The following is a 17,702-nucleotide window of genomic DNA, read 5'->3' on the forward strand; positions in this document are numbered from 1 at the left end:
CCCCGCTCCCCCCCCCCACATGAACCATTCCTCCATCCAGTAAGCCCGCAGTTTACCCTCGAAACAAAGTTTAAAAACGCTGGTAAGTTCGGTATTTAGACAAACACGGTGTCGTTGCAAGGTATTTTTTGCATAGATAGAAGCCTGTATTACATGCTTAAAAGTGTGGGCAGAGTCCTTCAATGCCTTTCTGGTCAAGAAACTTCGCCGTCACGCTATGGGAGATCTTCGTACGCTGCCGCGCCGCGGCGCTGGTGTTGATCGGAGGGCAGCCGGGGGCGGGGTCAGAGCGTGTTTGACAGGGAACGGACCACGGAGTAAGATAAACCAGACGCTCGCCACCTTATCAGCAGTGCGCTTATCAGCAGTGCGGTAGCTCCAACGACCGCTTCTAACCGCTCTTTAAAATGCTACTGAAGGCACGAACACACTTGCTTGTGAGGGAAAGGTGCTACTGCAGGCACGAAATCGTCGACGCGGCCGTGAAAATACGGTGCACGAATCGCGTGCAAAAACTCGCCGTGCAGTTCACGCAGCTCGCAGCTGGCTTAGGTTGCTGGGTGCACTTGCGCAGAGCATGGAGTTTCTTACAGTATACACTAGAGAGGAATCTGGCGCTAGCGTCTATGCGGCTCACATCAGGGTCGTCTGTGTCGTCATGGACCGCCATTATACATCGTGCTCGCCTGAGTTTCATCATTGGCTTGGATTGAAACGCTTAAGTGACCGCAAATTTAAACAAAGTGTCACACAAAAGCGAAGAATAGTGTGCAATTATGTAAGTGGAAAATAAAAACAGGCTGTTTTAAAACTAGGGAAAAAGGAAGTAAACCGTATTTTTGCCGGAACGGTTGTGCCTGCTATTCCGCAGGCCAAGGTTGTAGTTACGAACAATGTTAATAGTTGGGGGGCAACTCATTAGAGACTGTGATTTTATTAATTTTACCAATATTTCAAAAAATACGTAGTTTGAAGAGTTTCGAAAGTTTTTTGAGCGTGCCTCTGAAAACGTTGCCTTCATGGTGAACCACTGCACCGCGACCGCCAGCTAGTATAACAAGAAAAATGAAAACGTGGCGTTAAACAGTCGTGGACGATGACAAGATAGGACGCATACAAGCGCCCGTATCTGCCATATCTTGTCTTCGTCGAAGTACGTTTTGTTTCTTCTTTTCGTCGGATACAAATTTCGCGGCGGCATATTACCCGCTCAGTCATACGTCCTTCGACTGCGGCATGAGCAACATCAGGTGCTATCACGCATTGCCTGCTGTTTCACTGAACACGGCTACCACAAAAACCGGAGGATTTCGGATTCCTTGTAGCTCGTAAACATGTTAATGCATAGTGAAGAAAGCAAATCCCCAAAAAACGCTTAAAAATCCAATTGTCATGCCAAGCTCAAGCCAAAAAGGGAGTCTTCCCATGAACCCCCACGACGACATGGCTTACGAGGCGCAGTTTCCTCTCTAGTATACTTACTAAGAAACTCTATGGCGCAGAGGGACAATGTAGGGCAGTGGTTCTCAAATGGAGCTCCGCGGACCCCAGGGGGTCCGCGATAGCATTTCAGGGGTCCGCGAAGCTTCCCGCCAAACGTTTCCCCCGCCATTTTTCTCTCGATTTTGCCAGCATTTGCTTGCAAAGCAAAAAGGTGGATCCGCCGGATTAAATGTACATTTAGCTTCTCCGCGTGGCACATATTTTGACATCTGCATTTTGTCCAACACGCTAGCTATGAAAGACAAAGAAAAGAAACCCACAAATAGCAGCATATAGGTGTCTAGAAGACTTACAGATTCAAGTACAAATTGTTTGACATTATGGCACAGATCAACATACGCTCCATCGTGGGGTCCCCCATCACTATCGCAAGCCCAAAAGGGGTCCCCGGGGCAGTCATGGCTGAGAACCACTGATGTAGGGGGTGCCCAAATAGCACGCACAACGCGCTTTTTTTTTTTTTTTTTTACAGCGAATATTGAAAGGCAGTGCTTTTTGGGAGCTAATCTTGAAGGCACTTCTTGCTTACGACATCACGAGCCAGAATTACATAATCAAAAAGGTACATGATGTATGGTTTAGGCATCACCATGTCTTAGACATGTCTTAGGGTCATGTTGCATGTTAAGCCAGGACAATCAAGAAAAAAAGCGAAAGGTGCTCGCTAAAGCGCAACTTGAAGCTTCTGCCCTGCAATATGAAGTAAACTCTCAAGCCGCAACTGAAGGCAAGCAAACCTCAAACTGAACAAACTGAAGTTAATCAAGGTGCATTTTGAGAATGAGGGCAGTTGCAACAGATGTGTTTTTCCCTACAATAGAATGTGTTTTCTCTACGCTTTTTATGTGCTTCACGGACCATTTCCACAAAATGGTGCCTGTTGTATCGGTCAGAGAATTTCAACTAAAATGGTCATGGAAAACCTGGAAAAGTCAGGGAAATTGAACAAGGCAATTTGCTAGGCACCCATTGAACAGACACAGCAGAGCCGTACGTAGCTAGAAATGTTTTTCAGAGGTGGTCATGGGCTATCGGAAAAGAGGAGTTTTGCCGAAAGAAACACTAAGCCTCGCTTGCGTGCTGCCCGGAAAAAATTTCATAGTGTTTTCGAACCCCCCCTCTGGCTATGTCCCAGAGACATAGTGTTCTATCCATTAGTTCTCTCTTTGGTGTGTTTCGTTGTTGTGATGCTTATTCTTTTAAGATACTAAACCGAGCAAATTGGGTGTTGGTGAATTGCAGTGCCAAGAATGTGGATTTGCAACTTGAATCAGCAGCGGTTGTTCAGTAAGGACAAAAATCATAGCCCCTTTCTTATTAAGAGAAAGATGACTACAATGCAAAACTTTCTCCCTAGCAACCTGAGTCAAAGTCCGAAATCCAAACTGCTTCGACCGTGTTAGAATGGCGCAGTTGGATACACATCGGCTTCATACTACGAGGACCCAGGCTTGATTCCGATCACGGGAATCATTTTTGTATTGAGGCGCTTGATATGCCTTGTGGAAACCGATTGTGTAAGTTGGCTCTGCTGCAGTGGTTTTGGCCGTAACGATTTGGATTTTGGACTTTGATTTCAGTCTTTGAAGACATTGGCTTTCGACCAGAGAAAGGTTCATGTTTCAGCCATCTGTCACTTCACCCGTGATCTTCATCGTCGTCAGAGAAAGTTGGTTTTCCTGCAGTGTGTTTTGGGGCAACGTCTCCATCAGTGAGGCATAGAAAGCTTCACATTACAAAATAAAAATACAAAGTGGGTATCGCTGCCCTTACATTTTTTACATAATGCAACTTGTGGTGTCATAAATTGTATATGGCAATGTGAAATCGACAACGCTGGTTTGAAGACCAACTGCACTCAAATTTCACCTCGGCCAAATTTACTTTGAACGTACAGTACGTACCACCAAACCAGCTGGGACATGACTGGTAGTCCTGTAAAATGCATTAATAATTAGTTATACGCGTTTAAAATAGCTTCGTCACAGGTGGCGCTGCACCTGCCGGCAGATTGGGCAAACAGCCTTGGAGCGGAAGTGACGTTGCAGCCGGCCCTGTGCTTTTTCCTACGGCCAGCCAGAATAATCGGTCGAGCTCCGCTGGGCGCGCTTCTTCTAGTACTGCAGCGAGGGCAAAGCGTTGCGCGCAGGTTTTCGCCGGCCGGTTCGTCGCATGCCGCCGCTCGCTTGCCAGCTGGGCTGTCTGGAACACCACTTCAGCCTGTCCGTAATGGTCGTAGTCTCCTCAATTTCGCTTTCAAAATCTTTGATTTTGATGGTCGCTTGCACCGCAGATTAGCGTATTTCAGCTGTCATATTTTTATATTTTGCAGTCTTTTTAGGCAGACTAAATGGAAATGACGTTTCCAAAAGGTTGAAATTTTTACTATAGTTGGCCTTTAAGCATTTTTTCGTTTAAGACACATGTCACAGCTGATATAGGTGTTACTCAAGGATCGTTTACATGTGCAAAGCGAGACTGGCAGAGTTTGTTTGAGCTTTGATACATACTTGAGCTTTTAAACTGTAACGAAAAGGCTGCCTTGCTAGCACAGGTGACAAGCGTTGTTTTAGTTTTGGTTTAAATTCAATGTCACGCTTGGTCTACTAGTGCAGGTAAATGTGAGAGCTCTCATCCGTCACTGCCAGTGTCGCATGTGCATGTTGCGTGTGTGCATGTGAAAGTGCCATATCCAGGCTTCAAAATGGGAGATTGTTAGCAGAGGCGACATGGCAAACTTTCTACACTTCTTGGAGGTGGTAGCAGTGAGCAACTTTTAACTCGCGAGAATTGGGAGGAAAATGGGGGAGACAAATTCCAGCTTTAATTATTTCTTTCCAAACAGAGCACTATTCGGGGCGGAGAAAAAGAAAAAAGAGCTAGGAAGGGGTAATATTTTAGTCGAAACAAAAGTTATTCAGCCTTCAGTGTCCCTGTAAGCGAAGAGGATGAGAGAGAGAGAAATAAAAACAAGCAAATTTGGTGCTAGATGGCAGGGGCACCAGCCCTGTGGGGGGCAACCTTAGTCCGGGATGCCCTGGTCCTGGCTGGCTGCCCGGGCTCTAGTGACGACTTCTTGTTGCGCCGCAAGGTCCGAGCTGGTCAGCCGGTCCGCCCACTGCTCGTAAGTAGGGTTGGGGATTGGAGATAAAGACGGGGATTGCTGGCATTCCCATACCAGGTGGTATAGGGTGCCAGGGGATGGGCAGTAGGCACAGGTCGCGTAGTATTGGGTAGGGTACATTTTGTGGAGGAGTGTACGGTGGGGGTAAGAGATAGTGCTCATATTTTAAAATGAGAAGTAGAGAACACATTGTGTAGACTTTTACAACTTTTCTCTCCCGGCTGTAGCCATCCTGTTCCTGGACTGTGCAAGCAATGTCGGTTATGTCGCAGTTCCGTTTTCAAAATAAACCAGTTACTAGAATGTTTGTGCAATCAAGCGGTAAAGGGTAATGCTGTTGAAAAGGTGTGTAACATTGGATATTCATGTCATTGCTGTAGCAGTGGAACTTGAGGTTAGTAAAGAAGAGCTTTGCATCCAATGGCTTCACACCAGCTTGCATAAACTCTGTTTGCTTAACCTGGGTGATGTGCCCTTGCAAAACTAATCGCGTAGATGCCTGAAGTTTTTTGAGCTTCTTTTGTCAAATCCCACCCTTGTGAAGTGTTGTGTTTTGAGTTGGCCGGGACGCTATGTGCTTCGGGGCCAGAGTCTAATCTGCACCCGTCAGCGTCACAACAACCAGCGATTTATTCAAACACTCCCATTCCAGTCCCCATCATGGGCAGTACCACCAGACAGCTGGCTGGACACGGGTGACATCACAACACCTCTTTCCTTCAAAAACTTGTGTAGCCTTACAAGTTCAGATGGGCTGGTGGAACTACACGGCGGCCACTACATGTTCTTCTATCTACGTTTGGTGCAGTGTCCGGAATGTCCGTTGTTGGATTTGCAGGAGAGGCACCCTGCATTGTGTCCATAAAAATTGCAGGGTCTGTTTGATTCTGCTGTGAGAACCCTGACAGGCGTCGCCGGTTACGCTGCAGGTCTGCACCTTGATCAGCCTCTACAATGTAACAGCGAGGTAGTTGGCCTTCACTTAACACTGTAGCTCGAACTCCTTCACGTCGAACCCACACTCGTTCTCCCATCCCCAGTAGAGGCAGTGGCCTAGCCCAATGATGCTGGTTAAAGTTGCAGTCGCTTTTCATCTTGTGAGATCCATCACTTGTGGGTACTGCTTCTCTAGCAGCCCGGGACAGTTGCAGCAACTGCTTCGTCTTCAGTATGTGAGTTCTATTTACCTCCCCATTAGGAGCTGAGTGGAGCCTAAACCAATCATGCCCGGGATATCTGTGTAGCTTAGCTAAGCTAGATGTGGGTCGCTTGATTTGCCAAGCAGGTTCTTCACTGTGCAGACCAAATCGATCCTTTCAGCCTCTCCGTTTGATTGAGGAAGATGCGGGCTGCTGGTCACTAGGGTGAAACCATAGGAGTTGGCAAACCTCTTAAACTCATGGGAGGAAAACGGTGGCCCATTATCAGATCTCACAACTTCCAGGATACCATGTCGAGCAAATGTGCTCTTGAGCACCTCGACGACTGCAGAAGCTGTGGACGACCGTAAGGTAATAACATCAGGGAAGCAGGAGTAATACCGTAATCCTCGAGGAGCAAAAACGTTTGTTCTTTGCTGTGGAAGAGATCCATACCCGAAACCTCCCGTGGGCAACCTGATAAGGGGGTGGAAATAAGTGGCTCCGCTGGATTAATCCGAGTGCGTGCACACTGTTCGCATCAGGCTACCATAGACTCAATGTCTTTTGCAATCCCCGGCCACCACACCAAATCTCTGGCTTTCGCCTTGCACCGGTTTATACCTTGATGACCGTCATGCAGCAGATTCAGGTCTGCTAGTCTCGAGGAAGTAGGAACCACAATGCAGGGACCTTTGAGCAGAAGACCATCACAGACTGTGATCTCGTTAGCTACCACAGCATACTTTGTCAAATGTAAGGGCAGCTTCTTTTTATGAGGCCAATCGCATTGGGCTAGAGAAATATGGGATGTGCACTCGCCATCCGTTCTTTGGGCTCTCATGATCTCATCCGGATTCAATGGCAAAGTAGAGAATGCATTGCTAACAAATTTCGTTGCAAACAACTCCACCATGTCAAGGGGACAAGAAACCTTCAGTGATATCCTCGAGGGAGCATCGGCTGTTGCTAGTAGTTTGCCCGGGACATACTCCATGGCAAACTGGTAGTGCATGAACTTGTGGCGCAATATTTGGACACGAGGAAGGAGCATATCCAGTTCCATTTTGCTAAATAGAGTGACTCGTGGTTGATGATCCGTTTCCATGGCAAAGTTTATGCCACGTAAGAACTCGTCGAACCCTTTCATTGCCCAAGCCGCAGTCAGAGCTTCCTTCTCTGTCCGACTGTACCTCTGTTCCGTGGCTGTCATGGAGCAAGAAGCAAATGACGCTGGTCGACGTTCTCCTGAAGGTTGCATTTGAAGACCGCTCCTAGTCCAAAAGAACTGGCATCCACTGAAATCGTGGTGGCGTAGAAGGGGTGATAATTAGCCATGCACTGATCTGATACCAGAAGTTGTTTGATCTTGCTGAAGGCTGGCTCTTGTTCGTGGTGCCATGAGCAGGCCGTTTTTTTGCTCAGAAGAGCACGCAGGGGTGCCGTAATCTCGGAGATGTTAGGAAGGAACCTAGCTAGGTGGTTCACCATCCCGAAAAGTCGGCGAAATTCGGCAATGTTCTTGGATGCTTTAAGAGTCTTGATAGCCTCCAGTTTGTCTGGGTCGGGTCTCATGCCATCGGCTGAGACGACCACACCTAGGAAAAGCACTTTGGACACACCAATGCAGCACTTATCTTGGTTTAGAGTGATTCTCACTTTGGAGAGATGAGAGAGGGCTTGCTCCAAGCAGGCGTCGTGCTCTTTCTTGTTGCGACCGAGGGCAAAAATGTCATCAATCATATTTGCAACACCTTCTTGACCCTCGAGGATCCTTGCCATCTGTTCCTGAAAATATTCCAGGGCCGATGTGATACCAAACGGCAGGCGACAAAAACAGTATCGACCAAAAGGTGTTACGAAAGTTGTCAACTGTTGAGACTCTGGAGCAAGCTTGACCTGGTGAAACCGGGCTGTTGCATCTAGCTTAGAAAAAAACTTTTGCGTCGGCTCTCAAACCAAGAACTTGCTTGACAGTTGGCAATATTGGCTTTCTCAAAGCACAACCTCATTCAGACGAGTCAGGTCAACGCAAAGTCAATAACCAGCCGAGGCTTTTGGAACTGCTACGAGTACTGCACACCAAGGTGTTGGCTTATCTATGCGACGAATGACTGTTTCGGCCTCCATTCTGTCAAGTTCCTGTCGAAACACCCCTTGCCGTGGGATGGGGGCATTTCTAGGTGCACTAATTGAAAATGGTGCGGTGTCAGGTTTGAGTCTGATTTGGGACTCATTTGTCAGCGTGCTGAGGCCCTTAAACAGTTCCGCATGATGCTTCGGCTGAGGAATCGCTACGTCTTCTAGGAATCTGACTACCGTATAATGCGGAATATAGGTCGACCCCCTTACCTTGTAGCCGTAAAATGCAAAAAAAAAATAAGGTACCAACCATTGTTTTATTGAGACTATAACTTGTTTCGTCTCAGATTACTCATTTAAAACTGTCTGAAGTATCGTCGGACGACTGCCTCTGGCTCGCTGTCACCCACACAGCAGGTCGTCCTCGGTGCAGTCCAGGGAATTGCTTATGCAGCACTTATTAAACACTCGCAAGACCATGTCATCGTGAAGCGAGTGCAAAGCATGGGGCACTCGTGTGCAGACCGTAGCGACAGCCGGTCTGTGCAGGCAGTCAGCAAACATCTTGGGGTATCCATTCGTAGAGACATCGCACGACGCTAGCGGACAAAATTTGCCCCTTTGTACAGCAGCACAGGTGCACAGAGCAGCGCCCATGAAGCGAGGCCTTCCGAGCGTTGCATACTGAGAGCTGCCCCTTCAGCTAACGCCGCTAGCAACACTTTTGGTGATACCGAGCTGGCGCAAGGCGGACACGTTACTGGCCTTGGAAAACCCCCAACTTTTCTTTTAAATGCTGCTGTGAACCAGCACCAAGTGCCTAAACTCATTTTGAGGAAGAAGAAAACAGCACGCACACATTCGTACGCAAGAGAAGCAACAAAACAAAGATGACGACGTGTCCGATTGATGGTGGTGGCGATGGTGCCTTTGGGGTTTGGATGGGCTCGATGAGCTGCCCGGTAGCCAGATGACAACTGCCAAATGACTGCAATATAGGTGAAGGGGTGACTTTTCGGCAAATTTTTCTGTAAAAAATCTCGACCTCTATTCCGCATTATACGGTACTTCTAGTGCCTGCAGCGCGGGGAAACCCAGTAGCAAAGTAATGAGCGACTGCACTGTATAGAGTCACCGTGGACATCCTTTCCCTTACCACAAAAGCTGGGCGACATACTATCCCGGTACATGAAGCGGTTGCCCTCCTGGACCTGTCAAGTTGTCCACTTTGTTGAGCTGAAGGCGTACTGCAGGGAAATCGGCTAGCACTGCTGAGGCTTCAGCACCAGAGTCTACGTTGAAAGAGGCCGTATACTTGTCTACCATGACGTCCACGTACTTAGCTTGCTCGGGTGTGACGACAGTATGCAAGTGGATAGTGGTGAGCTTGGTTGCTTTTGCTTTATGGGAACGACAGGACTCAGCAAAATGTCTTTTCTTTCGGCAATAATTGCCGAGGGACACACGTGCTGGGCATTCCGAGTGAGGATGTGGCGAATGTCTGCAGAAAGAGCAAGTAGCAGCGCTGGAGAGTTCAGTCTTGAGCGGTGCATACCGCTGCCTGGACTCCTGACGTCGCGGCGCTATGTGAGCTTTGGCTGTGTCTAGTTCGACCGACGGAAATTCTTCGACAGTTCGTTTTTCCACTTTTTCTTTCTCGGCATCTTCGCACTGCCGCACCTGAGTCCAAGCCTCCGTTAGCGACAAGTTGGAATTACAGCACAACTGCTCCGAGAGGCGAGCATCTCGGAGGCTGACCATGAACCTGTCACGCGCGAGGCGCTCTTCGATTTGAATGGACAGGTAGTTGCAACACTTCACAAGTATGCATAATTATGTGTAATAAGCGTCAACACTTTCGCCCGGTTCCTGAGTGCGCTTATGAAAGCGAGAAGACTCATAGAGCTCGTTAGCCGGGTGCCCAAAGTGTTTGGTGAAATGCTTGACGATGCTCTTGTAGGAGAGCAGCTCGTCTGCAGAAAGTGAGGAAGTGTCAAGCAGGGGACGACTTTCAGGGCCCATACAATATAAAGTGAGCGTACAGGTTCCATCATAAGTAATTGGGACAAGGATTTGTGAATATCACAAAATAGTTTTCTTTCTGCCATTATAATATCCATAACCGGTTTGCAGGAAGCTTTTTTCATTAGGGAGGACTCTTTCAAACGCGCACCGATGCAGCCAGGTAGTTTCTGGAAGAAGAAATTCCTGTAAATTTAGAAGACCGGGTTCCAATTACTTTGGCGGCATGTGTACTTGCACTTCGGCAGAGGCAAGGCAGACTTCCGCTGCGTAGATTTTTGTCACGTGTTTTCTACGTTGGCCAAGATGTAGCATCGGTGAAGGCGACCGTGTCAGGTTGCCGAAGTGAAATTCCGCTCCACTTGCATTCAGGAGTCTGTTGCTCGCCGGCCATGATTTCTTCTTCTGCCTTGGTGAGGAGGAGCAAAGGTGTCTATTTGCCCACTTCTGACACTGTGTTGTGTTTTGAATTAGCCCGGACACTATGCATGTCGAGGACGGTCCGCGGGCAGTCCGAGGACTGCGCTCGGACCGGGAGCCCCATAGTGCCCATAGGAATACATGGGAAAATCGAGCGCCGGATCGCGTCTCGGGCAGTCCGCGGACGATCCGGGACTGGGGGAGGCCCAGCGTTGCGCCGCCAGCCGCCGCGTCGCCGGCGTCGCGGAACGAAGGACGTGAAAGTCCACTTGACCTGATATTGCTGATACCTGATACCGCGCCAACCGCCGCTTGCGAAAGATAAAAAAAAAAAAGTTTCTCTTTTGAGCGGTCTAGAGGGTCTAGAGACTGCCTTGACTGATTTCAAAGGCCAGTCTAGCAACACTGGAATGGGCGCGCACGGCGCACAATTAGCCTCCATTTTCGTGCCTCCATTGACAGAGCCACGCGGCCGCGCTTCGTCGTTCACTACGGTAGAGCACACCTGTCTAGCCGTTCGCAATGCAACCTCTCAAATACACCGAGCCCGACGACACGGACACCACCTGTACGAATGGCAGCTACTACTTTTCGTCTTGGAGCAACACCGACCGTCTCGTCCTTCGGGACCTGTACAGGCGTTACGCCTGTCCCAAGGTTCATCTCATGAAGAAGATGGAAGAAAGTGGACGAGGGCGCAGCTGCGGCAACTGGCCAATATGGCGGGCCATGGCCAGGGCTCTATTGTCGGAAGTAGGCAAGGAAATCTCGCCCAAGAAACTGCACAACTTCTTCTGGGACGTAATCGGCCGAGGTTCGGATGTGACAGCGACGCTGGACCAACTGCTGGGCTGCGAGGCCGTCAGTTCGTCCCACGTGCTCAGTAGAGCCGTTGTGCCAAAGCTAAACGTCAAACCAGCTAGACCTAGTTCTGCCACCACTTCGTGGGACGACCGCGATGAAGGACGACAGAAGACGGCGACGCGCTGCCCGTCGCCGCGTCGCACAGCAAAAAACGAGGAGCTACCGCTCGACCTGACGCTGCGGCCACCGCAGCAAGACGAGGTGAAAGAGAAACCGTTGTCGTGCGACGAGCAATGCGTCCTTGCTTTGTTCTACGCGATGATGGAAGAAGGCGGCGCGGCCAACGAATCCGCCTTGCTGCCGGCGTCTGTGGCAAGCTTGGACAACGAAGGGGCTCCTGTGCTGGACTTGATGCCCACGCAGATCTCAATCGCGAACGGCTGCAAACCGGACGCGCCTGCGGCGAATAACGCTTTCGCGGTCTGCCCCTATGACGGCGGTCTTGTCGTGGGGGAGCCGATGTTCAGCGACGGTAGTGGTGTCGTCGCGGGCGGAGCGAGCCCCGAGCGCCCTCCCCCGCCCGTGCAGCTCGTGGACAAGGAAGTACAGTGCGAGCTCGACTCTACGGAGCTGTTCGAAACGATGATGACGGGGCATTTGACGCGAATGGAAGATATGCGGCGTCAGCTGGAAGCTCTGATGCTTGAATTAAATGGACCACTGGACGGGGTGCAGTAGCACTCTTCCAGAGACTGCAAGAGACTGCAAGGACGGCTTTGTGATCTGTGTGAAATTTTGTCGTTTTTTAGATCTTCAATTCATTTTCTAACATTTGCCAGTTATGCTCAACTGCAAAGAACCTTTATTTAAAGCTTTAAAACCAAAATGTGTGAACTTTTAGTCATTTTTCTATATATTTCTTTTTTTTTTCAGAAGGCTTTCTGCCTGGTGAGATTTTTAGATGTTCTGGTGTGTTGATTTCAACACTTGAGAAAATTGTTGGTTTTGAGATTAGAGTTTATTCACCAAAGTGTGTGAAGCTTTGTCATTTTTGTCATTTGTTCATTGTTTTTTTTTTTTTTTTTTTTTCTGGGAAGGCTTCTCAACATTCCAGAAATTTTTGCTTCTTTTGAACAATTGAGAAAATTCTATTGTGTTCAGGATTGTGTACTTAAGGGGCATGATTGGCTGAACTTCTAGATCTTTGTTTCATTTTATTAAATTTCTTTTTTTGTGTCTTGCGAGGCTCTTTAAATATTCCGAGCATTGGGTGGTTTAAACAATCATGTTAATCGTTGTATTTGCTGTTTGTGGCTATTTTGATTAACCATTTCAGGTTTTTCTTTCTTTGTTAATTTAAACGTGATTGTTTAACCCAGTATGAAGACCAAGGTTCACATTCTGTGCAATAAAATATGATAGACGATCAAAAATCTCGATGAGCTTTTAGTTTTGCGAACCTATGCGTTTCCGGTGTGACGTTCTCTTCTTGTTTAGGTGCAAGCCCAGGAATTCCTGTATGCTCTAGGCCCTTAAAGAAGCAATTGTTTACATCCTATGCCACGAGCCACATCAGTGGAGCATCTTTGCAGATTCCAGGGCAGCTCTGCAAGTTTTGTCAAGAAGGCGCAGGTCTTCCCCCACCATACCACAGCCTGCGATGTCTCCTACCTTGCATTGCTGGACACTGTATAAAATGGCAATGGATACCTGGCTTAGTGGTATTGGAAATCAAAAAGCCGATGAAGCTGCCCATATAGGCCTTAACCACAGGAAATACCGTAATGGGTTCTTTGCAAAAACAGGCTTCTGCCATGGTGCATTGTTTTTCAGTAACTGAAAGACGCCGGCTATGGTGTAATCAACCGAATAACCAAGTCTTTTTGCACGCGATTGACGTGGAGTCGAAATAAAGACTTCAAGGACAGCTCCCTCATAGCCTAGAAACTTTATACACATCGCCTGCGACTGAACTTTGCTTACACCAACAATCCACCTTTTTCACCTTGGACTGACGAACAACCCGGACTGTGACAACTGTTCTTCTGTAGAAAGAGCCCCGTTTATTAACTGCGGGTTTTAAGTAATACAATGAAATGAAGCTAGAGGCAGCACTATAATAGCACAGTCATGTTTCTTGTTGGCAGCGTCAACCAGCAGCCGTCAGTCAGATGAACAAGTCCCTGTGACGTCGTAAGACTAGGCGAGAAAACGGTTGGTGCGTCGCCACTGCGTCATGTGTTTTCCTTATTATTGAGACTATTAGTTGAAGCTTGTATTAAAATGGGTATCTATGTTATTGCGACAAAGCAGTCTTTTTAATAAATGAAACTTGTATTTTGTCTTCATGGCTTCTTTAGGTAGTACATCGTGCTACAGTTGAAAGAGTGTATAATTAGAAATTTGCTCCTTAAAAATATGCTCTAATTCCTCAATTATGGCTGTGTTATTCCCCATCGAGAAAACTTGTGGTGAGGTATGAACGTCCTAGCCTTTTTAATAGAGATAGGTTGTGCATTGCATTCACAGTTCCTTAATTAAAGGGGCACTGACACAAAATTTTGAAGGCGAGATAACTTCGGAGATAGATTGGTGTGAACACACATACATCATCTGCAAAATATCAGCGGCGAATACAGCCTAGAACATAATTAAAATCAATTTTAAAGTGTGCGAAACGCAACCGAGCAGCCAGCAGAGGACCATGCGCAGTCGACATCCCGAGGATATTGTGAAAATAAACAACATCCCAACATGTCACGAGTTTGTGTTTGCCGCTTCCGCACTGCCGGCGTTTTTCGCCGGCTCGCCGCTCCAATCGGAGGGCCGGAAGGCGGAGCTTCTGCTCAAGAACGAACAACCCGATCGTTGGCGGCGGAGGCGCCGTGATTTCGTCAGCTCATCGGGCAGCTGGCCGCGACCAAAGTTCTACAGCGATTCCAGGCACTCTGTTTCTATTACTGTTTATTACCATTGGATGCGAAAACGCGCCGGAAGCACGAAAAGCCCACTGAGCTAGCCGCACGGTCGCTGTGCAGGCGGCGGCCACGGCCGCGAAGTGGCCCAGGCCGGCGCAGGTAGCTCGAGTGATAGCTTGTTACCGCTGCACGAAATTGTCCCCAAGTCCCGACCATGGTGGCTTACATGAGAAAGGAGTTAATGATGCGATGGCGGGTTGCATTAAAAATTGTCATCTGCACCGGTTACGAGAGCGGCACTTGAATATCCGCCGCAGTGCTAAGCCGAACACATCTGTAGGCAGACCGGCTGGCTGCTCCCAGCGCACGTCTTGCCACCCACCGTCTCAAGCGTCGCGCGTCGTTCTTTAGCCGCGGTAGCATTTGCACTCGCAGCGCCTGCGTCACATCCACGGTCGCTTTTTAATTAAGCGCCTCACGAGATCAGTACGTGGGGGCATTCGCAGAAACTGCCGTCGATGCGGATTCGACAGTGCTACGGCGGCTCTACTCTGTGATATCCCTCCGACAGTCACGTGGTCGGCTTTGTTCACACAAAATCCACAAAATCCATCGTTTCGCGGTACTCGCTGAAACCGAAACTGCGACTGGCCGCATTGAAAATGCCTCTAATTAAACAACCGTCGCACGCTGAAGCAAATGAGGTTTCTACAGGTTATAAGTAGGTCACTAGCTACTTATCGCAACAAAAAAAACAAGATGCAAAATTTTTGTGTAAGGGGGGGGGACATAGCTCTTAAAACAACTTCTTTTAATTTTCAAACAAACTCTATGAAACTTGTCAGTCTTGCTGCTTTTCCCCCACTGTTTCTAAAATGGCATTATTTTTTGAGTAAGTCAATGAGTTACCAAGATAATTAGAGATAATTAGCTATTTGTGGAGGAACAATAGACAGAACAGTGTTAGTCGTAAAACTGTAATCTTTATATTTTTCAATACTATAAATCCTGGTGAATGCAAAAAGAGAATCGGTTTTTTGATGCACTGAATTTTACAGCTCATTGAACTTTGGTGGCACCAGTGGCAAGGAACCATTTTGAATGCCCGTTTCAAACACCAAAGTTTAATGAACTGTAAAATTAGTTCCAAGCAGTGCATCAAAAACCGATTCTCTTATTGTATTCACCAGTAGTGAGGAATATAAATATTAGTTTTATGACTCTGTTCTGTTTATTGGTCAACTACAAATGGCGAATTATCTCTAATTATCTGGAGAACTAATTGACTGACTCAAAAAATAATGGCATATTTGAAATCAATGGGAAAATAGCAGCAAGATTGACAAGTTTCACAGAGTTTGCTTGAAAATTAAAAGAAGTTGTTTTAAGTTAGCTCAGAAACGAACTCCTGCTTTTTTTTTACGTACATTATTTTGCAAATTCTCCTGATTACTGCATGAATGCACGTGTCATAAGTGTAAATCAGTATAGTGATATTTCTGTCAGAATTGACATTGAAATTGGTTATTTTGCACTTTTCACCAGAATAGAAATCAAGCAGTAATGTCTGTGTCCTTAGCTATTGGCTAGTTATGGACCCATTTAAAACACAGCAGTTGATGTGGAGGAGTATAGGAAAACAGACAGAAATACAGGACATGAAACTAAGGGCACCCTGTGAGCACATTAGGGGCATGGCATAACAAATATGCCAAAAAGTGAACCAGAAAGGCTAAATCACAAGTATGATCTGACAACGTGAAACCATTCGGTTAGGATATTTACGCTAACCAAGAAACAAAACAACGAAATACGGAGAAAAATTTAAGACTGTCGCTTCCTATATGTCAAATTGGATCTTCAATACATTGAACTACACAAGTGTAATCGGTGCATGGCACCGTGGCGAAAAACCTCATTTTAGGGAAGATAAGATAAAAAATATGCTTTCAAAAAGGCAGTGATGTCAAAAAAGTATTCATTTGGATAAGGTAACTGTGTAAGGAAGCTTGTTTCGAATCTTGACTTAGTATGATTCTATTGCCACTGACAACAGTCCTTAGCTGGAGGAATTAAATGGTTGCCGTGAGAGGCAGAACAACTATTCCTGCTCAATTTTCTAAAAATTGTGGCAGGAAGATGCTAGTTGTTATGGATGATTTGGTACAGTAATATGACTGAATTGTAGTTGCGTAATAATATCACTGGCATTATTTGGCTGTGAATGAACAAAAGTTTTGGCGGTTTGTTTCAACATGTTTCAACGTGGCATTTGTCACGAAAGAGACCTGTCGAGTACGGGTTAGTGCACAAATATTACGTGTCAGTCAAAACCTATCCCATTGGCAATTGGTACAGTTTTAGAGTTAGTGAGTGGGGAATTGAGCTCTTGTTGTTTCACACTGCCAGCAACATTTTGCGATTGAGGCACAGTCGATTGGCTCAGTGCTTACTTGTTTCGGCAAAACTTCATCTCTGATGATCAGTAGAGATTGTGCATTTCCAGGCTCATTTTTTATAAGTGTAAAGTGGCAGCAGCTCACAGCTAGATCCTATTTGGCGACATGACGTGGGTCATAATTTGTAGCTGCCATTCCTACGTTATCACATCGATGCGGGTGTTTTCCACGGCTGGCAGTTTCACCTTCTACCTGTCAGCAACAAATGACCTTGTACACAACTCGTTTGAGAAAATTGTACATGTAAAAGCTTGTGCACTTTTTGTTGGTGACTCAAAGCTACGTGACTGAAGGCATTGCAATCAGCCACAAGTTTTGCTCATGCAGCAAACCCGCCGTCACACCTTTGACACAACATGTGGCTTCATCGCATGAATGCGCAGGCACAGATGTTGCCGGCTGTCCCCAAAGTGTGCACTTACATGCAAGGACACTTTCTTTTCACGCAGGGCAGAGCTCCAGTGAAGAGGCGGACAGGCTATGGAGCTCTTCAGGAGATGGTGGGACTACAGCTCTCCACCAGACTGCTGATCCCGCGGCGACTGTTCGAACAGCTCGTGCGTGCAATCCTGAGGAAGGTTGTCAAGAAGCGCCTCTTCATACAGGCCATCGCCCTCCAGCTGTTGCAGGAGGTGGCCGAGGCAGTCCTAGTGGCCATCCTACAGGAGGCAAACGCACTGGCCCAACACTCAAAGAGGGTCACGTTCATGGACCGCGACATAGCCACTTTGCTGCAGGTTATCCAGAGCCACAGTAGCCTGGCGTAATGCCTGTCATAAGGACACACAGACGGCGGCTTTGTGGAGGCTTTTGAAGTTTTAAGACGGTGTATTAAAAGATGTAAATTTTACTGTGTGATAAAGCTGGCTGGCTGTTTTTTTTTTTTTTAACTGTGATTTTGGTTGCCATATTAACCATCATTTTACCTTTTTTATGACATCCATCTTCAGTACAACACTGCCATCAGCATGTGCACTCAGTCTTTAAAAAAAAAAAGCTTTAAGAGAGTACTAGTACTGGCCAGAGAGAGAACATTGTTGAGTTTTATAAGATGACGTGGTACTGACCAAGCGACTAGCATTGCTTGTATTGCAGTTGCGAAAGCTGCAATAACTTTTCTACTGTCAGGTCTACAAGGTGTTTATGAATTTCCCAGCCTTGCTGCTACCTGCTGAAGCAGGTAGCAGCAAGGCAAGTTCATTCTAAAGATTGCCTTGTTATAATCATGCTG

General features: G+C 47.1%; 1 protein-coding gene across 1 annotated transcript in view; it reads left to right on the forward strand.

The window, feature by feature from the left end:
* The window catches only part of LOC144163913 (histone H3-like), a 66,508-nt gene extending 49,198 nt beyond the window's left edge, over window positions 1–17,310 (forward strand). The window contains exon 5 of the mRNA XM_077694577.1: window positions 16,921–17,310. Coding sequence (XP_077550703.1) covers window positions 16,921–17,238 — 318 coding nt within the window. The 3' untranslated portion in view covers window positions 17,239–17,310. The remainder of the gene's footprint in view (window positions 1–16,920) is intronic.
* The last annotated feature ends 392 nt before the right edge of the window (window positions 17,311–17,702 follow it).

The sequence above is a fragment of the Haemaphysalis longicornis genome, unplaced genomic scaffold (assembly GCF_048455015.1).
Source record: "Haemaphysalis longicornis isolate Haplotype H1 unplaced genomic scaffold, Haemaphysalis longicornis Haplotype H1 scaffold_1, whole genome shotgun sequence".
NCBI lineage: Eukaryota > Metazoa > Arthropoda > Arachnida > Ixodida > Ixodidae > Haemaphysalis > Haemaphysalis longicornis.